Genomic DNA, 18,991 nt, shown 5'->3' on the forward strand with positions numbered 1-18,991 from the left:
AAAGGGCAGAGAGGGCAGGCGTCCTTGAGGGGCACACAGTGGAGTGGCTTGTGTGGGGAGCAAGTGAGCCAGGCTGTATCTGCCTGAGTGAGGGTGTGATGGTGGCAGGTGGCCCTCTGCAGTGCAGGTCTGATGGCTCGGCTGCTCCCACCACTCGGGGGCTGGGGGGACGCAGGCTGCTGTCGGCTCTGTGTGCTGTGGCCCGGGCACGGCTCTCCTCTGCCTGCCCACCTGCCAGCCTTCGATGTTCATGGCCTTTGCATCTATTGGTCCAATTTTTAAAGTCTTGCCCTTGTGGGAAGCCCTTCAGGGGGCAAGGATCCAAAATAAAACACTGATTAAAATGCATAAAACACTTCTCCTTGGCCACTGCAGGAATAACCAGCAGGATTAATGGTGCCAGGAGGGCGGGAGCAGCACGTCGCTCACTCAGCAGTTTTGGTGACCCCATCAGACAAGACCCTACCAGTATCCCTAGATGACAGGGACCCCGTGGGGGTGTTAGACCTGGAGACCAGGCCCAGTGTGCTGAACCAGCTTGGGAAGCCATGTTAGTCCCTCTAGGCCTCAGTTTCCCCATCTTTCAGGACAGTCACATGTAAAAGGCGATTCGGAGAATGTGCCCTTCTGGAGCTATCCTGGTCCCGTGGAGTATGGCCCATTGCTCTGGGGGTCTAACTGCCAGGCCTGCCACACAGGGCAATGCCGACCAGCTTTTCTAGCAACATATTTGAATCCACCAGGTCTCTCTTTGCTCGGTGGGCCTGCTCCAGGGTCAGCTTCATCAGAGTGACTTCAGCCCCTGCAAAAACTCTCTCATGCACACACACTTCCTTTCAAAGAACATTCAGTTGAGTCTTTTCCGTGCCACACCTTGGTCTGAGGCTGCAGACGTACCATCTGCCCTTAGGCACCGCACTCTCTAGCAGGTGAGAGAAATGTACCCATGGGAGTTGGACCCAGGATTAAACATATGACACAGGAGAGGCGCCAAATGCTGAGACTTTGGAGCACATTTCCCTCTTTGCTCAGGTCACTAGGAAGCTCTCACCTTTAATCATTATATAGGATTTTGTGACCTTCTTTCTTGACTGGCTTGCCTTCTTTAGCTTTATCTCCTTATCATCTTGTAACATAATTTTTCTGGTCATTGGCTCCAATCATTTTTAGAATGAGATGTGCTATACGTCAGTTACATAATGTCATTACTAATAAATCTAAGGTACTTCAGAGTTGTGGGCAAGAGATGATTTCTGACTGAGTAGATCAGGGGTGGCCTCATGGAAGAGATGGCCTTTGGGATGGATGGTCACAAAGGCTGCTGGGGCAGTGAGGCTGGGAGAGATCTCCAAAAGGAGATGGTTTAGAGCCAGGAATGTGCAGGACAAGGCTGGGATACCTGGGTGTTTTCCCTGGGGGGAGTGGTGGGAGAGGAGGTAGATGGGTAGGTTGAGACAAGGGCGTGGAGTCTTCGTATGCCAGATTCTTGTCTGTATGAGGGTCTTACCGACATCTCAAGGTAGCCTGTGCACTCGCTATCCCCTCTCTCATTCCTTAGCACCCTCTCCATCAGCCTACCCCACGCCCCAGCGCAGTGGTGAGCTGGGTGCTAAAAGTCCTATTTACCTCTCCCGGTCCCCAAGCTCATACCCACGCCAGCCCCAGCTGCCGTCCCAATTACTTATTGATTGCCTGTCAGGATGTTTGCTTTTCTGGTGGGTCACTGGAGCATGTGTGACTTGTGGAAAATGGCCTGATGAGGGTGGGGTGGGGGAGGCCAAACCACAGAAAACTCTGGAGAGAGGATGAGAGGGGCTGAGGGGAAGGGGGGTTGGTGGTGGACAGAGCCCTTGGGAATAACAAAACCTTGCAGATTCTATAACATGTCAGTGACACCAGGAGCCCTCTCTAGTTAATCAGTCACTTAGTCGATCAACAACCAGGGAGTGCCTGTCAGTCCTGGGAGACCGCTGGAGCATTGTCATTGAAATCCGACAGACCAGAGCCTTGGTCCCAAATCCACTTCCTCAACTGTCTGGGTGTCCTTGGGCAGCCACAAGCTCTCCAAGCCCCAGTTGCCATAAGGGTTGAAGTGCAGATGATGAGACCTATGGCTTTGGAAGTGGAGGCTGTGTGCAGGTGTGGGGAGGAGCTTGAAGGGGTGGGAGAAGGGCCTGAGCTGGGGCAGAGAGATGGGACCTTCCCAGCTTGGGCATCCCCTTCCTACAGTGAGGCCCCCTCAGGGCCATGAGTGTGGGCTATGTGGATGGCAACAGAGCCCCAAGGGTGCCAGGCTGGGTGGGATGGATCTTCACCCCCACTAGCAGTAGAAGGGCTTCAGCTCGGCCCCCAGAGACCATCTGGTCCAGCCTCTGGAGTTTGAAGGAGTCCAGACTAGTCCTCCCAGCCCCCTAAGTACCCTGCTGGGCCAGTTTCCCATAGGGTGGAACAGAGATAGAGGAGGGAAGAGCAGTCTAGCAGAAGTGGGAGCAAGTGGCCTCTGAACGCACGCTAGGAGAGAGTAATCAGGGGGTGAGCTCCTGCACACCCCTGGCTCACACCCCCTGCAGCCTGTACTCAGGCTGGACCCCTATCCCGGCACCATCTCCCTTGTCATCACCACCCAAATCCTGCACGTTCCTCAGGGCCCAGCTGTAACAAGCCTCATGTCCCCAGTGCCCCAGCGTGGACCGGCACCTCCAGGGCTGCCTGCGCCGTCCTGGGCTGTGGGTGTCTGACTGCTCCCCCATTGGACCAGCAGCAGCACAGAACCCTGGTACTAGGAGAAGGGTGATTGGAAGCCGGAGAGACAGACAGACAGATGAAGCCTGGGGGGAGTCTTTGAAGGGGAGTACACTTCCAACTGGGGATCAGAAAAAGCTTCTCAGAGCAATGGCCTTAAAGATGGGGTTTCAACACACCGGGGGAAGGGACATTCCAGGAGGAAAGAATAGCAGGAGCCTGAGCTCAGGAGCCTGGGTGGGTCACCATGGGGACCCAGAGGAAGGGTAGAGTTGGAAAGATTCCCCAGGGAGGCACTATGGCTGGGTCCTGGCTTTCTGGAAAGGGGGTACCCTCCACTGATCCAGAAACCCCACTGGGGAGCAGTCTCACAAACACTGGTGGGAACCACTGGGTATGCTGGTTGCCCAAGATTCTTGGGCTTCAAGCTCAGCACAGTTTTGATGGGGAGGGAGCCGTGGTGTCTGTGCCTGGGGATGCTCAGGCTGGAGTTCTGAGAGGGTGGGCCCCAGCAGCCTCAGAAGCCCTTGCCTGGCAAGCTGGGGCCCAGACGTGCTCCTCTGCTGGCTATTCCTAGAGGCCTCAGCCTTTGAGCCCCTTTGATTCCCTCTGTGAGCCCTGAGGGCAGCTCAACAGGTCTCGCTTTACCCCTGATGAACACCAGGGGAAGCTGAGGCTCAGGGTGCCAGGTGGGGTGTGAGGCGCATGCCTGGAGTTGCATTGTCTGTAAAATGTAAAATGGAAAGGAGGTGGATGCAGCCTAGGGTGCCAACGCCAGGCTCATCTGAAGTGACCCTGCCCCTTCCATGAACCCCCTGGACCCCAGGGATGCTGGAGGGTCCTTCAGGAGGGATCTGGGTAGGGTAAGGGGCAAGGAGGAAGCAGCATGGGGTGGCAGGAGGCCCTCTGGCCTGGGCATCTGGACCTCACTGTGGGTTCCCAGGCAGGTGTCATATGCCCCTCTGGACCCCTGCCTCTCTCTGTGTGTCAGGGACATCCTGACAGGGCAGGAGGGCAGAGGGCACAGAGGGCTCTGGGCGGGGGTCCAGCAGACACTGCCCTCTAACCGCCCCCTCTGTCCTGTGCTTGCTCCTGGCCACAGGTGAGCGAGAGGATGCTGGCGGGGGGCGTGCGGAGCATGCCCAGCCCCCTCCTGGCCTGCTGGCAGCCCATCCTCCTGCTGGTGCTGGGCTCGGTGCTGTCAGGCTCGGCCACAGGCTGCCCGCCCCGCTGCGAGTGCTCCGCCCAGGACCGCGCGGTGCTCTGCCACCGCAAGCGCTTTGTGGCGGTGCCTGAGGGCATCCCCACCGAGACCCGCCTGCTGGACCTGGGCAAGAACCGCATCAAAACGCTCAACCAGGACGAGTTTGCCAGCTTCCCGCACCTGGAGGAGCTGGAGCTCAATGAGAACATCGTGAGCGCCGTGGAGCCTGGTGCCTTCAACAACCTCTTCAACCTCCGGACGCTGGGGCTCCGCAGCAACCGCCTGAAGCTCATCCCCCTGGGCGTCTTCACCGGCCTCAGTAACCTGACCAAGCTGGACATCAGCGAGAACAAGATCGTCATCCTGCTGGACTACATGTTCCAGGACCTGTACAACCTCAAGTCACTGGAAGTCGGCGACAACGACCTCGTCTACATCTCCCACCGAGCCTTCAGCGGCCTCAACAGCCTGGAGCAGCTGACGCTGGAGAAATGCAATCTGACCTCCATCCCCACCGAGGCGCTGTCCCACCTGCATGGTCTCATCGTCCTGCGGCTCCGGCACCTCAACATCAATGCCATCCGGGACTATTCCTTCAAGAGGCTGTACCGGCTCAAGGTCTTGGAGATCTCTCACTGGCCCTACTTGGACACCATGACTCCCAACTGTCTCTACGGCCTCAACCTGACGTCCCTGTCTATCACACACTGCAACCTGACCGCTGTGCCCTACCTGGCGGTGCGCCACCTGGTCTATCTCCGCTTCCTCAACCTCTCCTACAACCCCATCAGCACCATTGAGGGCTCCATGTTGCATGAGCTGCTAAGGCTGCAGGAGATCCAGCTGGTGGGTGGGCAGCTGGCCGTGGTGGAGCCCTATGCCTTCCGCGGCCTCAACTACCTGCGCGTGCTCAACGTCTCCGGCAACCAGCTGACCACGCTGGAGGAGTCGGCCTTCCACTCGGTGGGCAACCTGGAGACACTCATCCTGGACTCCAACCCGCTGGCCTGCGACTGCCGGCTCCTGTGGGTGTTCCGGCGCCGCTGGCGGCTCAACTTCAACCGGCAGCAGCCCACGTGTGCCACGCCCGAGTTCGTCCAGGGCAAGGAGTTCAAGGACTTCCCTGATGTGCTCCTGCCCAACTACTTCACCTGCCGCCGTGCCCGCATCCGGGACCGCAAGGCCCAGCAGGTGTTTGTGGATGAGGGCCACACAGTGCAGTTCGTGTGCCGGGCGGATGGTGACCCGCCGCCCGCCATCCTCTGGCTCTCGCCCCGCAAGCACCTGGTCTCGGCCAAGAGCAACGGGCGGCTCACGGTCTTCCCCGATGGCACGCTGGAGGTGCGCTACGCCCAGGTGCAGGACAACGGCACTTACCTGTGCATCGCAGCCAACGCGGGCGGCAACGATTCCATGCCTGCCCACCTGCACGTGCGCAGCTACTCGCCCGACTGGCCCCATCAGCCCAACAAGACCTTCGCCTTCATCTCCAACCAGCCGGGCGAGGGAGAGGCCAACAGCACCCGCGCCACCGTGCCTTTCCCCTTCGACATCAAGACCCTCATCATCGCCACCACCATGGGCTTCATCTCTTTCTTGGGCGTCGTCCTCTTCTGTCTGGTGCTGCTGTTTCTCTGGAGCCGGGGCAAGGGCAACACCAAGCACAACATCGAGATTGAGTATGTGCCCCGCAAGTCGGACGCAGGCATCAGCTCCGCCGACGCACCTCGCAAGTTCAATATGAAGATGATATGAGGCCGGGGCGGGGGGCGGGGACCCTGGGATGTGCCGGGCAGGGGAAGGGACCTGGCCGCCATCCGCTCCCTCTCCAGTCCTTCCCACCTCCTCCCAGCCCCTCCAACACACACTCTTTTTCTCCCTCCCACGCCGTCCCCTGCTGCCCCCGCTGGCCCTCACCGCCTGCCCTCTTTCTACCAGGACCTCAGAAGTCCAGGCCTGGGGACCCCAGCTGCACAGGGGCACACGTTGACAGACTGGAGTCGGAAGCTGACACGGCACAGTCAATAATTCAATAAAAAGGTTACGAACTTCCTCTGTAACTTGGGTTTCAGTAATTATGGATTTTTATGAAAACTTGAAATAATAAAAAGAGAAAAAAAAACTATTTCCTATAGCTAGTCGGAATGCAAACTTTTGACGTCCTGATTGCTCCAGGGCCCTCTTCCAACTCAGTTTCTTGTTTTTCTCTTCCTCCTCTTCCTCCTTTCTCTTGTCTTCCCCTGTGGGGAGGGATCACTCAGGAAAACAGGGAAGGAGGTTCCAGCCCCACTTGCCTGCCCACCAGGCCAGGGCAGTCGCCAGGAGCAGGTTGGGTGGTGGGTCTGGGCCCAGCTCTGGGCTGGCTGTTTGCAGAGAGCGGGTGGAGGGGACTGGGCTGCCCAATGGGGGTGAGGGCCTGTCTGCTGAGCTGCCAGGCAGCACTACTGCCAGGGGGCGGGGCCTGGCTTGGGTGTGGCTGAGACTCTGAACAGGGGCTGGGGTCCTCCTGGAGGACAGCACAGTCAGTGGAGAGAGCCAGGAGCCGAGGCCCAACTCTGGTCCCAGCTTTGCTGCTGACTTGCTGTGTGGCCTCAAACAGGTCATTGACCCTCTCTGGGCCTCAGTCTCCACATCTGTATAAATGGAAACGCTACTCCCCGCCCTGCCTACCTCACAGGGCTGTTGTGAGGAATTGATGAGATGATGTATGTGAAACACTTTGTAACCTGTAAAGCGCTGTGCACATGTGTGGGTGACTGTTCTCATTATGGTCATTATTATCTCACTGTGGGGGGCATGCCAGGGGAGGGCCGCCTCCAGGGACTTCCAGAGGCTTCTCCCAGGACAGCTGCCTGGCGGTGACCACAAGCATTGCCTGGATGGCCAGGGCTCTAGACCCCCCGAGGAGTCCCGAGGTCCTTGAGCATCATCGCTTCCACCACCTCTGGTGTGGGGTCCCTCCAGGGAGAAGCCCCTTGCAGCTTTGACCTGGACCTACCCAGGGATTGGGAACACCAGATCTCTCCAAGCCTTCTTTCCATAAGCATTTATCAAGTGCCTACTCTATGCCACTTCCCATGTAGAGTCCCCAGTCTTTGGGGCTAGGAAGGCAGTTCTGGGGCTGCCCTTAGGACTGCCCAGACCCAGGTCACCAACCCAGTCATGCCCTGTCTTGGGTTTGGGATTGGGAGCCACCTGCATGTGAGCTGACCAGGAGAGTCAGAGGTGGCCCTGTTCATTCTCACCAAACCTAGATGCTCCAAACTCAACCCTGGAAAGGGATGCTCTGAGTGATGATAGAAGTGTGATGAGCCAGACAGGTCAGCTTGTAACTTTTCCAGAATCCATGGGCTCTAGAATCTGGGGCGGTAGCTCAGCCAGCAGACCATGTGCTCACCCCTCATCTCTGTCGGACAGGGAGGGGCAGCCAGGAAAGCTTGGCTTCACCCCTCCAAGTTTCCTCTTTCTACTCGGGGACTCCTTGGATTCAGCCCCACAGTGGGCCCAGGGTGACCCTGCTGCCCATTAACCCTCAGGCTAGGGGAGAATCCAGCAATGCAGGAACCCATGGGTACAGACTTAGCTGAACTTGGGAGTGGGGGGATGCAATAGGGAAGTCAGCCCTCAGCAGCAAAAAACTTCCAGAATGAAGCCCCTCCAATCAGGGCTCCTCCTGGGGCTCACCCGCCCCCCCACCCAAGCTGGCATGAACTGGGTAGCTGCGTGCCTAGCAACTTCTAAACCAAGCCTCTGGTGGGATGGCAGGGTGAGCAGAGTCTGGCATGGAGTTGGCACTCATTCATTCATTCACTCATTCATTCATTCAGTTTACAGATGTACCCAGGAGCCTGCTCTGCTCCAGGCAGTCTGTGTACACTTGCCCACATCTCCCAACCACCACCCCAGACTGTGCCTGGTTCTGGGGAAGCCTCAAGCCCCCTGAACTGTGGTTTTATCCTGGGAAGGAACAGGATCCTCTCCCCACAGGATCCTAGAGTTTTGATGTGGAAAATGTTGCAGGTCCCGGGGTTGGGGGGCAGCCTAGACTAGTGATGATAAGGCCCTGAGGTTTGAGGTCAGGTCTGAGTTTGAGGTCCTGTTCTAGCACTTACTAGCTGTTTGGGACTGTTTCTTTCTTTCTTTTTTTTTTTTTTTTTGCGGTACGCAGGCCTCTCACTGTCGTGGCCTCTCCCGTTGTGGAGCACAGGCTCCGGACGCGCAGGCCCAGCGGCCATGGCTCACGGGCCCAGCCGCTCCGCAGCATGTGGGATCCTCCCGGACCGGGGCACGAACCCGCGTCCCCTGCATCGGCAGGCGGACTGTCTACCACTGTGCCACCAGGGAAACCCGGGACTCTTTCTTAACCCCTCTGAGCCTCGGTCTTCTCATCTGTAACATAAAGATGATCTTAAGACTTTTGTCCATTAGGAGGTTAAATGAGGGAGCATAGGTATATTTGTTGATTGATGTAGTGCCTGGCACTCAGTAAACCCTCCACCAGTGGTGGTGGTGATGATTACTGTTGGGTCCAGCTGTGACGCAGAGCCAGGAGCAGAGAGGGTGGTAGCTTAGCCAATGTCATGCAGCTTCTAAGTGACAGGACCAGGGCCTGGAAATTCCAGAGCCGCAGACTTCTAAGCCTGGCTCAGGGCTTCCCAGGGCCAGGTCTGGGGACCCCCATCTGGCAGGAGACAACTTTGGGGACCTCAAGGGCAGGGAGAGGAGTCCTTGGACATGGGGGTGGCTTGTATGCAACAAGAGGCCGGTGGTATCGCATGAGGCTTCAAGAACTCGACAGGCCTGCCCACCTCCAGAGAGAGACCAGAGCATAGGCTCTCCATCGCCACAGCCCTGGATGCCCTGGTGGGCACCGACCTCACGCAGAAGGCAGCCCACGGGATTATTACTTAACCCATCTGGGAAGCCGGGATCCCTCGGGCTTCACGAGGTTCTAGTAAGAGCAGGGCCAATATCTTCCCGGCTACTGGGAGGGAACAGAACCCCTGAGGAAATCCAGTACAGAAGAAAATTGTGAGGTTGTTTTCAGATGGGAGAGAGAGCCAGTTCACGGGGATGTGGGCACCCCGGGTCCGGGGGCTGGGTTGGCCCAAGCCAAAGAGCCTGGGCCCCAGGAAAAGCCCAAGCTGGGAGCTAGGCAGCTTGGGTTTTAATGCTGCCCCTTCCTAACTGTTGGACCTTCGTCTATAGAAGAGGGTAATGAACTCAACTGCTAAGAATCCTGGCAGATTTAAGGGGGAATAGCGTGGAAAGTCAGACTGGAGAGGTTACTTTCTCCATGGCCTGACAGCCTCCGAGAGAGAAAGAGAAGGCACAGATACCACTCACCACATGACCCCAGTCTGCCTCAGACCCAATGGGGTTGTGGAGTCAGGGTGTCTTGCCACATCAAGCCCTATAGGGAGCTGGCTTCTCTGCTCGCCTTTCAGCTTGGGTCCAAGCTACTGGGGAAAAGGCAAGATACTGAATCCTGAGAGTTTAGCCTGCTTTCCAGAAGACCAAGACCAGAGGCAGCCTCCAGGCCTGTTCCTTCAGGATACAGCATACCTTAAAGAGAAAGGGTGATAAGACTGGGAGCCTACCCTTGGACAAGCAAGTGGACTGGGCCAAGGATAGCATCCAGCAGGGTAAGTACTAGAGGAAACAGAAAACACCATGACCCCCCCCGGCTTACCTGTCAGAAGCGTGAATCTGAAGCTCAGAGAGGGGAAGTAACCTGCCTAGAGTCACACAGCAGAGCGGTGGATGGGGCATGGACTTTGGAGTTAGGCAGACCCTGGTTCAAACACCATCTCAGGTGTGGCACCTGTTTGGTATACAACAGTGACCACTGTTATTATCATGACATCATTATGGACAAGCAGAGAAGTGGTGGTTGAACTCAGGAACTGCGTGGGGAACACAATGGGGAATCCCAAAGAGCTGGAACTCCAGTGGGGTTGGGGTAGAAACCAAACCTGGTCACACCCTCTGGTTTGCCACGAAAGGCCTTGGGGCTGTGTGGGTTGGATGGCAGCAGACTCTAGGCTATCACCCCTGACTGCCCAGGATGGAAAAAGAGTGGCCATGCCCTGGGGCCCTGGAGGACAAGGCCACAACCTGTGTGTGTTTCAGGGGATGGAGGTCACAGGGAGCAAAGGAGAGGGGGTCAGAGGAGCAGTGTAGACCCCTGGCAAGTATTAGGAGTCTTGGGGGACCTTGAGCCTTGCAGGGCCTGAAGTCAGGGTTCGTGAGGTATAAGGAGCAAGGTCAGAGCAGGCCAACTGGAGTTAAGTGACTTATTTGGGCCCTCACAGAACCTGGTTCCATGGTCTATCAGCTTTCCTGCTCGTCTCCCCAATTTGGTGTCCTTTGATGACAGGACAGCCTGCATAGGGCTGAAAGCCGTCCTCAGCTCCCATTCCAAAACCCCAGCTTCAGCTGCCTTCATATTCTGCCTTGCTAGGACCTCTGAGCTTTTCATTCATAGTCTCCAGAGGAAAAAAATGTGATTGGCCACCTGTCAGCCAATGGATGTGCTGCCTCTGAGTCAGGTGCTCGTCTCCTGTCCAAACAACTGATGCCAAGGAGCTCCACCCATCCAGGCCAAGTCTGGGTAAAGATGGTACAGAAAAGGCTAAAGGACTGTATCAGTTATCTGTTGCTGCATGACAACCACCCCAAAACTTAGTGGTTTAAAACAACAGCAACCATTTATTGTTTGTTCATAATCTGGGCAGGCTTGATAAGGACCGCTCATCTCTGCTCTGCCTGGTGTTAGCTGGGGAGAACTGACTGGGGCTGAAAGATCCGGGGCCGCTTCTGGCTATGTCTGTCACCTGAGCTGGGGAGGCTGGAAGGGCTGGAGGACAGCAGGCTTCTCTCTTTCCACATGGTCTCTCCAGTAGGCTAGCTGGACTTCTTTATGGTAGCTCAGCGCTCCAAGAAGGGCGAAACGGAAGATGCCATGTCTCTTGAGGCCTAGGCCAGGAAGTCCCACAGCTTTACGTTTGCTGCATTCTATTGGTGAAGGCAAGTCACAGGCCCACCTAGATTCAGGTGAGGGAGGTCAGACCCAGCTCTGGGTGGGAGGAGCTGCAAAGTCACATCGATGCGAGTGTCGATGCAGCCACTGTTGGAAGTCACCTTCCATAGGAACCTCCACAGGGCCTTTTTTCTTTCTGGAACCATTCATTTGTGAACAGGCCTCTACAGTTTACCCAGGAGTGGGGGACTTAGAGAGTGATGGTGACAGAGCTACAGATGATCTACAGGTGGTAAGTAAGAGCCAGGACTTGAGCCCAAGTTTGCTGCCCCTGGTGCAGTGTCCTTTCAAGCAGAAGCAGGAGGCAGGTGGCACCAGGGTTAATATAGCAATAATAGTAACAGCTGTTGTTTATCAAGGGCTGTGCCAGGCACCAGGCCAGACACTTTACCCACATTCTCTTATTAAATCCTATCACAAGGATGTTCTCATGTGTTTCCTTTTGGATGAGAACACTGAGGCTCAGGGAGGAGAAGTGGTTGCCTGGGGCTCACCGCCAGGTAGGTGACGAAGGCAGGATCCGTACTCAGGGCACCAGTACTTCATGGCAAAAAAACCCCACCAGACTGGTCTCTACTTTGAGCCACTCTAGGCTCAGGCTTCTCAGCTGTGGAGTGGGCATGGTCCCATCACCTCCTGCGGCCTCCTTCCTTTGTGGGATGGGAATGAGTCAGTGATGGAGAGTGTGCTTTGGCACAGGTGGGTGAGTGCATGGGTGGGGGTCACAATCAAAGCTTCTGCTAATCAATTCTCCCCTACTGGCTCCCAGTCTACCTGGCATCTCTGTGGGGCCCTGAGATCAGAGCATGATATACACAAGGCCCAGCAGCCTGTTCTAAGGACCTGGCAATTTGGCCCTGGTACCTGCCAGGCAACTGGGGACTATGGGGCATGGGTCTGAGAACAGTGGCCATGTAACTAAGCTCTGGCTCTGACTGCCTGAGGGAACTGATTGCTTAGCCTGTGAAGGGATTTACAGCCTTCCCATAAACCTATTATGGCTCATCCTATACCCCAGCGCAGGCCAGGTGATTTCTGTTGTCTGGGAAGGCTAGGCTGGGGACTTGGGGGCCACGGAGACTGAGGGATGCCCCAGTGTCTCAGCCCCAAACCCCTCCTCTCCCAGTTCCTTCACACCCCAACCCCCATGCCAATTCATGCCCTGGATGTGACCCCAGCAGGAACCAGAGCATGGCTGTCCCTGTACCCCCCACCAGCTCCACCCTGTCTCACACCCCCTCACTCCCAGCCTGGGCTGAGACACACCGCCATGGAGACAGCCAATCCTGGGGATGGAGCAACAGGATGTTCTGGAGGAACAGAGGAGGAGGAGGAAGCTGGAGGTAAAGCTGGAGGTGGAGGAAAGAGAAAGCCAGGCAGGTGAGAGGACTGCGGACCCTCCCAATGGTCCACCATTCCCAGGCCCCAGTGTCCAAAGCTGAGCCCAAAGCAGTGATCAGCATGACTGTCCCCCTGTTTTGATGATGAGAAACACGAGTCTCAGAGAGGCTGAGCCATTGTGCGAAGTTGCACAGCTAAGGTGTGGCACCTCAGAACGCACACAATGCCCAGTGTGTGCTCCTGTTTTGCAGATGAGGAAACTGAGATTCAGAGAGGGGGAGTGACAGGTCCAAGGTCACAAAATGAATCAGTAGTAGCACTAGCTCTGACTCAGCTGAACTGGGACATGGCAACAGTGAGGCAACCACTGTAGCATCCAGAAAGCTTTCCCATAGGAAACCCAAGGTCAGGCTGGCCCCAGGGGGCACCCAGCCCCAGAGGAGGGGGGCAGCTGGGGGCCCTGACTTTGCTCTCCGACTAGCAGACATTTACATAGCTCGTTAAAAAATATAGTGTCCTAAAGAGGAGAGACACAGGCACAGTAAACCCTTGTCCCTTCCATTTCCTGTCAGCGCCAGAGCCTCTTTCAGGACACTCCAAGGGCACAGGGAGCAGCCCTGGGTGGGAAGGGGAGTTCGTCTACCCCCGGTAGCACAGAGCTGGGTCAGAGTGAGGCTGTCCGTGTGCCTGTCTCCTGGGCTCTGTCCAGCGCCGAGCACTGGGAGGGGAAGACTCTTCTTTGTGTGACCTTGCACCGGTCCCTGAGCGTTTCTGGGCCGACCCTCCCAGGTGCCTGAGGGAGGACCAACTGGGTCTCCCTACTCCCTTCCAGCTTCAGGGTTCACCCCAGAACTCAGCGGTGTTCCTGTCTCACTTCCCTGCCCCCACACTGCTGCTGACGCAAAGTAGAGTTACAGCCTCTCTAGCACAATGACGTTTACTGCCCAGCCCTGGCCTGGGCCCATAAATCCCCCTCGCCATGCTCGATACCAACTGCTCAGTCACCTGGCACAGAGGCCCAAGGGGCCTGCTGGCCCATCCACCTGCCCCGGCTCTGGCCACCTCAGACCACCTCAGCCTTCCTCTGATGCTCCTCAGTCTGGAGCCGGGACAGCCAAAGCCCCCAGAGGCCCAGTCATCAGAGCAGCCCCCTCCCCACACATACCCTGGAGGTCACCTTTCTGGAGTCTTCCTGTGTCCTCCTCAGGGAACCTGTCAATCTTCTGCCACTTGGGGTGAGTCCCTGCCCCTCTGCCTCACTTCTCCTCTCTGCACAGCTGGGGTTGGACCAGGTGGGCCCCAAGAGCTCAGCTAGGCAGGATGGCCCATGAGGAGTGGGACAAGACCCTCTGCCCCATGGTGAGTCCAGGTAGGGCCACCAGCATAGAAGTAGGACTGATGGAAGGCCCTTCAACCAGAAGTGCCAAGCAGGACTGCCTGGCCACTGGCTGGCACCTGGCTGGCCAGGAGTCAGGAGAACAGCTGTTTCCTTTGTCCTGCGGGGCAGCTGGAAGGGTTAGGGACACTGCAAGGTTGATGGGCTCCTGTGGTTGCCCAGAGGCAGACAGGACTGCTGAAAGTGTGGGGTAGATGGGAGGATTGTTTTGTGGTGAGGCACAGAGCTGGAAAGGCTATGATGGGTTCCCAGGTCCCAGCTGGGTGCTCCAGCTGGCCTCTAGCCCTCCCTCATGAAAGAAAGTTTCCCAAACAAACTTGCAGGCAGGGGAGGATGGGGTGGGGAGGTAGATGAGGGAATAACACCTGGTAAGCACCCCACAGCTGTGGAGTCCAGTGTCCCACAGGCAGTGGGGGCCTAAGGGAAGGTTACCATTTGTGTAGAGAGAGAAAATAGGGGAGACAAAAGGCAGGTCCCAGCTTTCCAAGCCTCCTAAGGCCCTCAGCTCCAGTTCCCCTGGCTTAGGTTTAAGAAAATCTGCTTTGAACTCTTCACGCCTGCCCTTGAAGCCTCCCCTGCACCAGGGACAGAATCCCCGCTCCTGTTGGCTCTCGGTGCTCCTGTGGGAGGGAGGGCGACTTGAGTGTGAGGGGCTGGGGAAGCTGAGGTGGGTGTTCTGTAGGGTGCCATGGGGCAATGGGGAGCTATGGTGGGTGCTTGAGCATGAGAGTGACACATCTCAGAGTCTATGGAGGAAAGATCTGAGGTGTGGGAGCAGCAGAGGCAGAGTATGCACACATGACTATGCACACCTCTCTGCTACCCATGCACGCACATGCACACACACACTCCAGTGGGCACACGTGCACATGGAAGAGCTCACATTTATGCAGCCTCACACATTCTCCCACACAGGCAGCAATATATGTGTCCACACACAAACCTTTTCACCTATGCAAGCAGACACCCTCAGTGTACACTTTGGTACAGATAATAGCTGTTCACACTGGTATACCACACTGGGTCCTCTCACCCGAGCACTCACACTAAAGCACAGGCCTACAGAACAGCCCCCTCCCGCAGCTCACAGGTGCACCCTGGATAAGCCACCCCCAACCAAGCTCTGACCATCTGGGTCCTCCCAAGGGTCCACACCCCGCCTCCCATACCGCGGCTTCCCTCCTTCCTGGGATCACAGCGTGCCCAGACCAGCTCTGTGCTCAATGCTCCTGCACCCTGCACACACACGTGAGCCCGCTCACACACGTGCACGTGCGGACAGCAGCCGGGAGCCTCGCTCCCGCCTTCCAAGACGCGGCTGGCCAATGAGAGCGCACCGGGCGCTATCTCCTAGGCGACCAGGGGAGGTGCCCGGCTAAGGGCTGGGAGGAGGTGGCCAGGAGGAGCGTGGCCAAGGGAACCTCCCTTTATCCCCCTCCCTGGCTCCGGACCTTTGTGCCCTGGCCCTCTTCCTTTACAGGGTTAGAAGGCAGGGTTAGGCTGAGGGCAGGAATGGTAGGGGTTCTTCAGAGGCGCCCAGATAACGAGCCCGAAATAAATCCCAGTGACGCTGGTCCCCCTGGACGGGCGCGGCAGGTCAGCATCCTGGCCAGTAGCACCTTGTGGGGCCCACCCCACGAGGTTTGTGAAGGGACCTGGCTCAAAGACTCCGGGGGAGCCTTTATGACCCAGTATGGTCTCCTCTCTCCAGAAGGTTCTGAAGAGCTTGCACTGACCTCCTTTTCCTGAAATGCCCAAGTTCCTTCCCCTCCAGACCTCCCCACATGTTCTTCCCTCTGCTTGGGATGCTCCCTACCCCCCACCTCCCTCTTCCCCCATCACACACACACACACACACACACACACACACACACACACACACATACACACTCCTTTTTTCTGGCAACCTTCAACTCATGGTATAGGTCACTTCCCCAAATAGTCCTTTCCTCATCGCCACCACCCCGCCCTCTCCCCCACCCCCTTCTGAATCAATCCCCTGGCCTAGGACCTGCCAACAGTGGGATTAGGCAAAATCATACCCTAAATATTTGAATCACATTGAAACACAAAGCATACCAAGAGATGAAGTCCTGTCAAAGGGACCGAGTGTAGGAAGTTAAGAGCACGGGATCTGGAGCCAGATGACCTGGGTCTAAATCTTGGCTCTGCCACATACCAGCTGTGTGCCTTTGGGCAGTTTGCCCATATAACTTATGAGGATTAAATTATGCCATGCCTGCAAAGCACTTCTCATAATGTCTGGCACGGAGCAAGTGACCAATCAACGTTTGCTTCTACTATTATTATTCTTATGGACTCCTCATTGTATATAATGCCACCTTCTCAATACAGCTTCCTGCCCCCAGCCTTCACTCAGAACATTCAGAACAAGCATGGGGCCCTGGACCAGGAGACTCACAGGCGGTGAGCAATGGAGGGTTTGTCCCTGACACACAGCCAGACCCGTTCCAATACCAGGTGCCCTGTCCAAGAGGGAGACTTGTCTCATCAGGGTAGAAATTAAGAGCCCATGGTGAAAACCAGTCATGATTGTCTTTTACCCTATTGAGCGGACAAGCCCACCTTTCTCTCTTTCTTTAGGAGCATTAAAAGCAAGCATGGTTTCTAATGGGCCCTGTAGTGAGGTTCTGCAGGCCTTTCACCTTCTCCAGTTCGTGGCCCACCTACTGCTCACTCTGGGTCGGGCCTATGGTTCTCAGCCTCGGGGAGAGCTGCCACTGCTCATTCCACCTGCTTGTACTGGAAGGGGTGGTGATTCCCCGTCAGAGAGGGGAGGCCTCAGTCGCAGGAAGGGGTTCACTCAGTGTCTTATCACCACTTTCTCATCCCACACTCAGTTTGTAGTTATGCATTTGTCCAGGATTACTTATGCCTACAGCCGTCCTGAAGTCTCACTTCTTGGGCCTCCAGCCCCTGCTCTGGGTCAGGTCCTAGCCCAGCTCAGCAGTTGCTCCCTGTTTGACCCTGGCCACTTGGCTTCCCCTTTCTGGGTTTCACTTTCCCATCTAGAAAATGGAGTCATAATTCTTGCTTTTGAGCACTCCCTCCCCTCCACATATTCATTGAGCACCTCCTCTCAGCAGGCACTGGGCTAGGCACCAGGGATATTATGAGTAAAGTTCCTGCCCTTGGGGAGCTTCGAGTCTGGTGGGGGAGACTCCAACTAGCCAATCACTCAGATAATACGTGTTTAAAAAGTGTGATCAGAGCTACAGGTACCAGGCATTATGAGGAATCACACCAGATGGGGTAAGAGGGGGCTGTGGTTCACAAAGCACTCTGTAGCCTGTGTGACAACGGTGACAGGGATGATGACAGTAATCACAGCTCCCAGCTTCTGAGCATGCCCATGTGTGTCCCAGGGCCTAGGCCGCAGTGGGGTTGTTTTCAAATGGTCAGCCCCCCTCCTCCCAGGCAAGCAGCAGCCCCACCCCCTTTCGCAGCAGGACCTCCACTCTGCCCTGCTTTGCATAATTGGCTTCCGGTGAGATACACTGGAAGTGGTTTGGCACACCCGGCTTTATGTATCAGCCAGGCAGCCTGGGGCACAGCACTGCACTGCTCCGTAAAACGGTGATAATCATTCCCATCTTGCAGGCTTGTTGGGACGCTTAGAGACAAGTCTGGTGGAAAGTAGCTGGCTTGTGGAATGTGCCCAGTAGGCGCCAGCCCGCTGCTCCTCACTGGGTCCTCCAGGGCAGAATGGTGGAGGCTGCAGGGGGATGTGGGGCTCTTGGGCTGGGGTAAGTCTGAGCTTCCAGTGCTGTCAGTATCCAAAATGAGACCGCACTGCAACGAACAGAAGCCCATATAAAGATGTTCTCTAACAAGGGGATTGCTGCAAGGATATAGTCTCAGGGAAGCCCATCACAGGAAGCTTCTTCTCTCCTCTCTTGGCTCGGCCTCTGGCTGCCTAGTGGCTCAGGTCACCTGTCCCCTCCTCTGCTGCCCAGTCAGGGGGTGTCTGAGCCCAGCTCCCCTAAGAGGACAACCTCAGCTCCCCATGGCAACTCACTCAGCCTTCGTGTTCAATTCTAAATTCTGAAGAGAAATTATGATCTGCCGGGATTACGTGAGGTGTCTACCCTTTGTCCCATCAGCTGAGGCAGGGCCAGGAGATAGGGAAGGCCGCCTCTTCTAGGCTATGGGCGGGTTGGGGTCTGTAAGTATGAGTGTGAGTGAAGGGAAAGTGTGGCTTTCTCTAGATCAGTGTGGTTCTCAACCCTGGCTGCACATTGACATCACCAGGGGACCTTTAAAAACAAAACAAAACAGAACTGCTATTTAACTCCCACTCCCCGAGATCCTGATTTCATTGGTCTGGGGTGCTGCCTGAGTAATAGGATTCTCAAGAGTTCCCCAGACGATTCTAATGTGCAGCCAAGGTGCAGACCACCACTTAAAAGACTTTCCAGGGCTGAGTCCACACTGTGGGTGCCATCTATCCCTCTACTTTGGTCTCATTTTAGGCCAGGTGAGACTTTCACCCTCCATGGCCTAAATCAGTGATTCCCAAGTCATCCTCCAGATAAGATAAGGTCAGAATTCTGATTCCCAGGCCCAGTCCAGCCAAACTGAATCCAAATGTCTGGGAAGGTGCTCTGCTGATTCTCGTCACTGATCAAGTTGGGGACACTGGGCTAAATGGTAATTTACCACCTATCCATGCACCTGGCATGCAGTCATGGGGGTTGGGGCAGGGGTTGGGAAATCAGCTCAAGTGCCAAGAAAACTTCCATGTAGCAAAGGGGGAAGTAGAAAAAAGCTTTCAGCCCAACAGTGCATAGTTGCCATCAGTAGATGCCAACCTGTATCCTCTGGAGAGAAGTAGGTGATGGGCGCAGGCCTGATGCCCCCAGATCTCTGTGCTTAAAGAATGGAGTGGGTATCAGTTGTTCTGCCTGCTTTGTGTGAGGTGCCCACACCTCCAACCTTGTGGTGTGACTAGGAACTGCTGTCTTCTTATGGAACCCACCCCCTGAACATGCCCCGGCCTAGGGGAGGGTACCCAACCCAAGCTGGGCTAACCTATACCCAACCCACATCTCCTTGCTAGTGTGAGTGGACAAGAAATTGGTATGTACCTGCCCCAAGTCTGGCTAATCAGAACCCTTTTCTTGGATATTTGAACTTGGAAACAGAGAATACCAATATTGGTTTTTCTCTGGAGTTGAGGCTGGGAAAAATGTGAGCCTGGGAGCTACGAAGAGCCATGTTTCCAATTCACAGAGGATGCAGAGAG

General features: G+C 56.1%; 1 protein-coding gene across 2 annotated transcripts in view; it reads left to right on the plus strand.

The window, feature by feature from the left end:
- LINGO1 (leucine rich repeat and Ig domain containing 1) overlaps nt 1-6,315 on the plus strand; it is an 82,896-nt gene extending 76,581 nt beyond the window's left edge. For both annotated transcript variants that reach the window (XM_081230151.1, XM_081230150.1), the window contains one exon: nt 3,845-6,315. In XM_081230151.1, coding sequence (XP_081086277.1) covers nt 3,857-5,701 — 1,845 coding nt within the window. In that variant the 5' untranslated portion in view covers nt 3,845-3,856 and the 3' untranslated portion in view covers nt 5,702-6,315. The remainder of the gene's footprint in view (nt 1-3,844) is intronic.
- The last annotated feature ends 12,676 nt before the right edge of the window (nt 6,316-18,991 follow it).

This window comes from Mesoplodon bidens, assembly GCF_964165515.1.
Source record: "Mesoplodon bidens genome assembly, chromosome: 3".
Lineage (NCBI taxonomy): Eukaryota > Metazoa > Chordata > Mammalia > Artiodactyla > Ziphiidae > Mesoplodon > Mesoplodon bidens.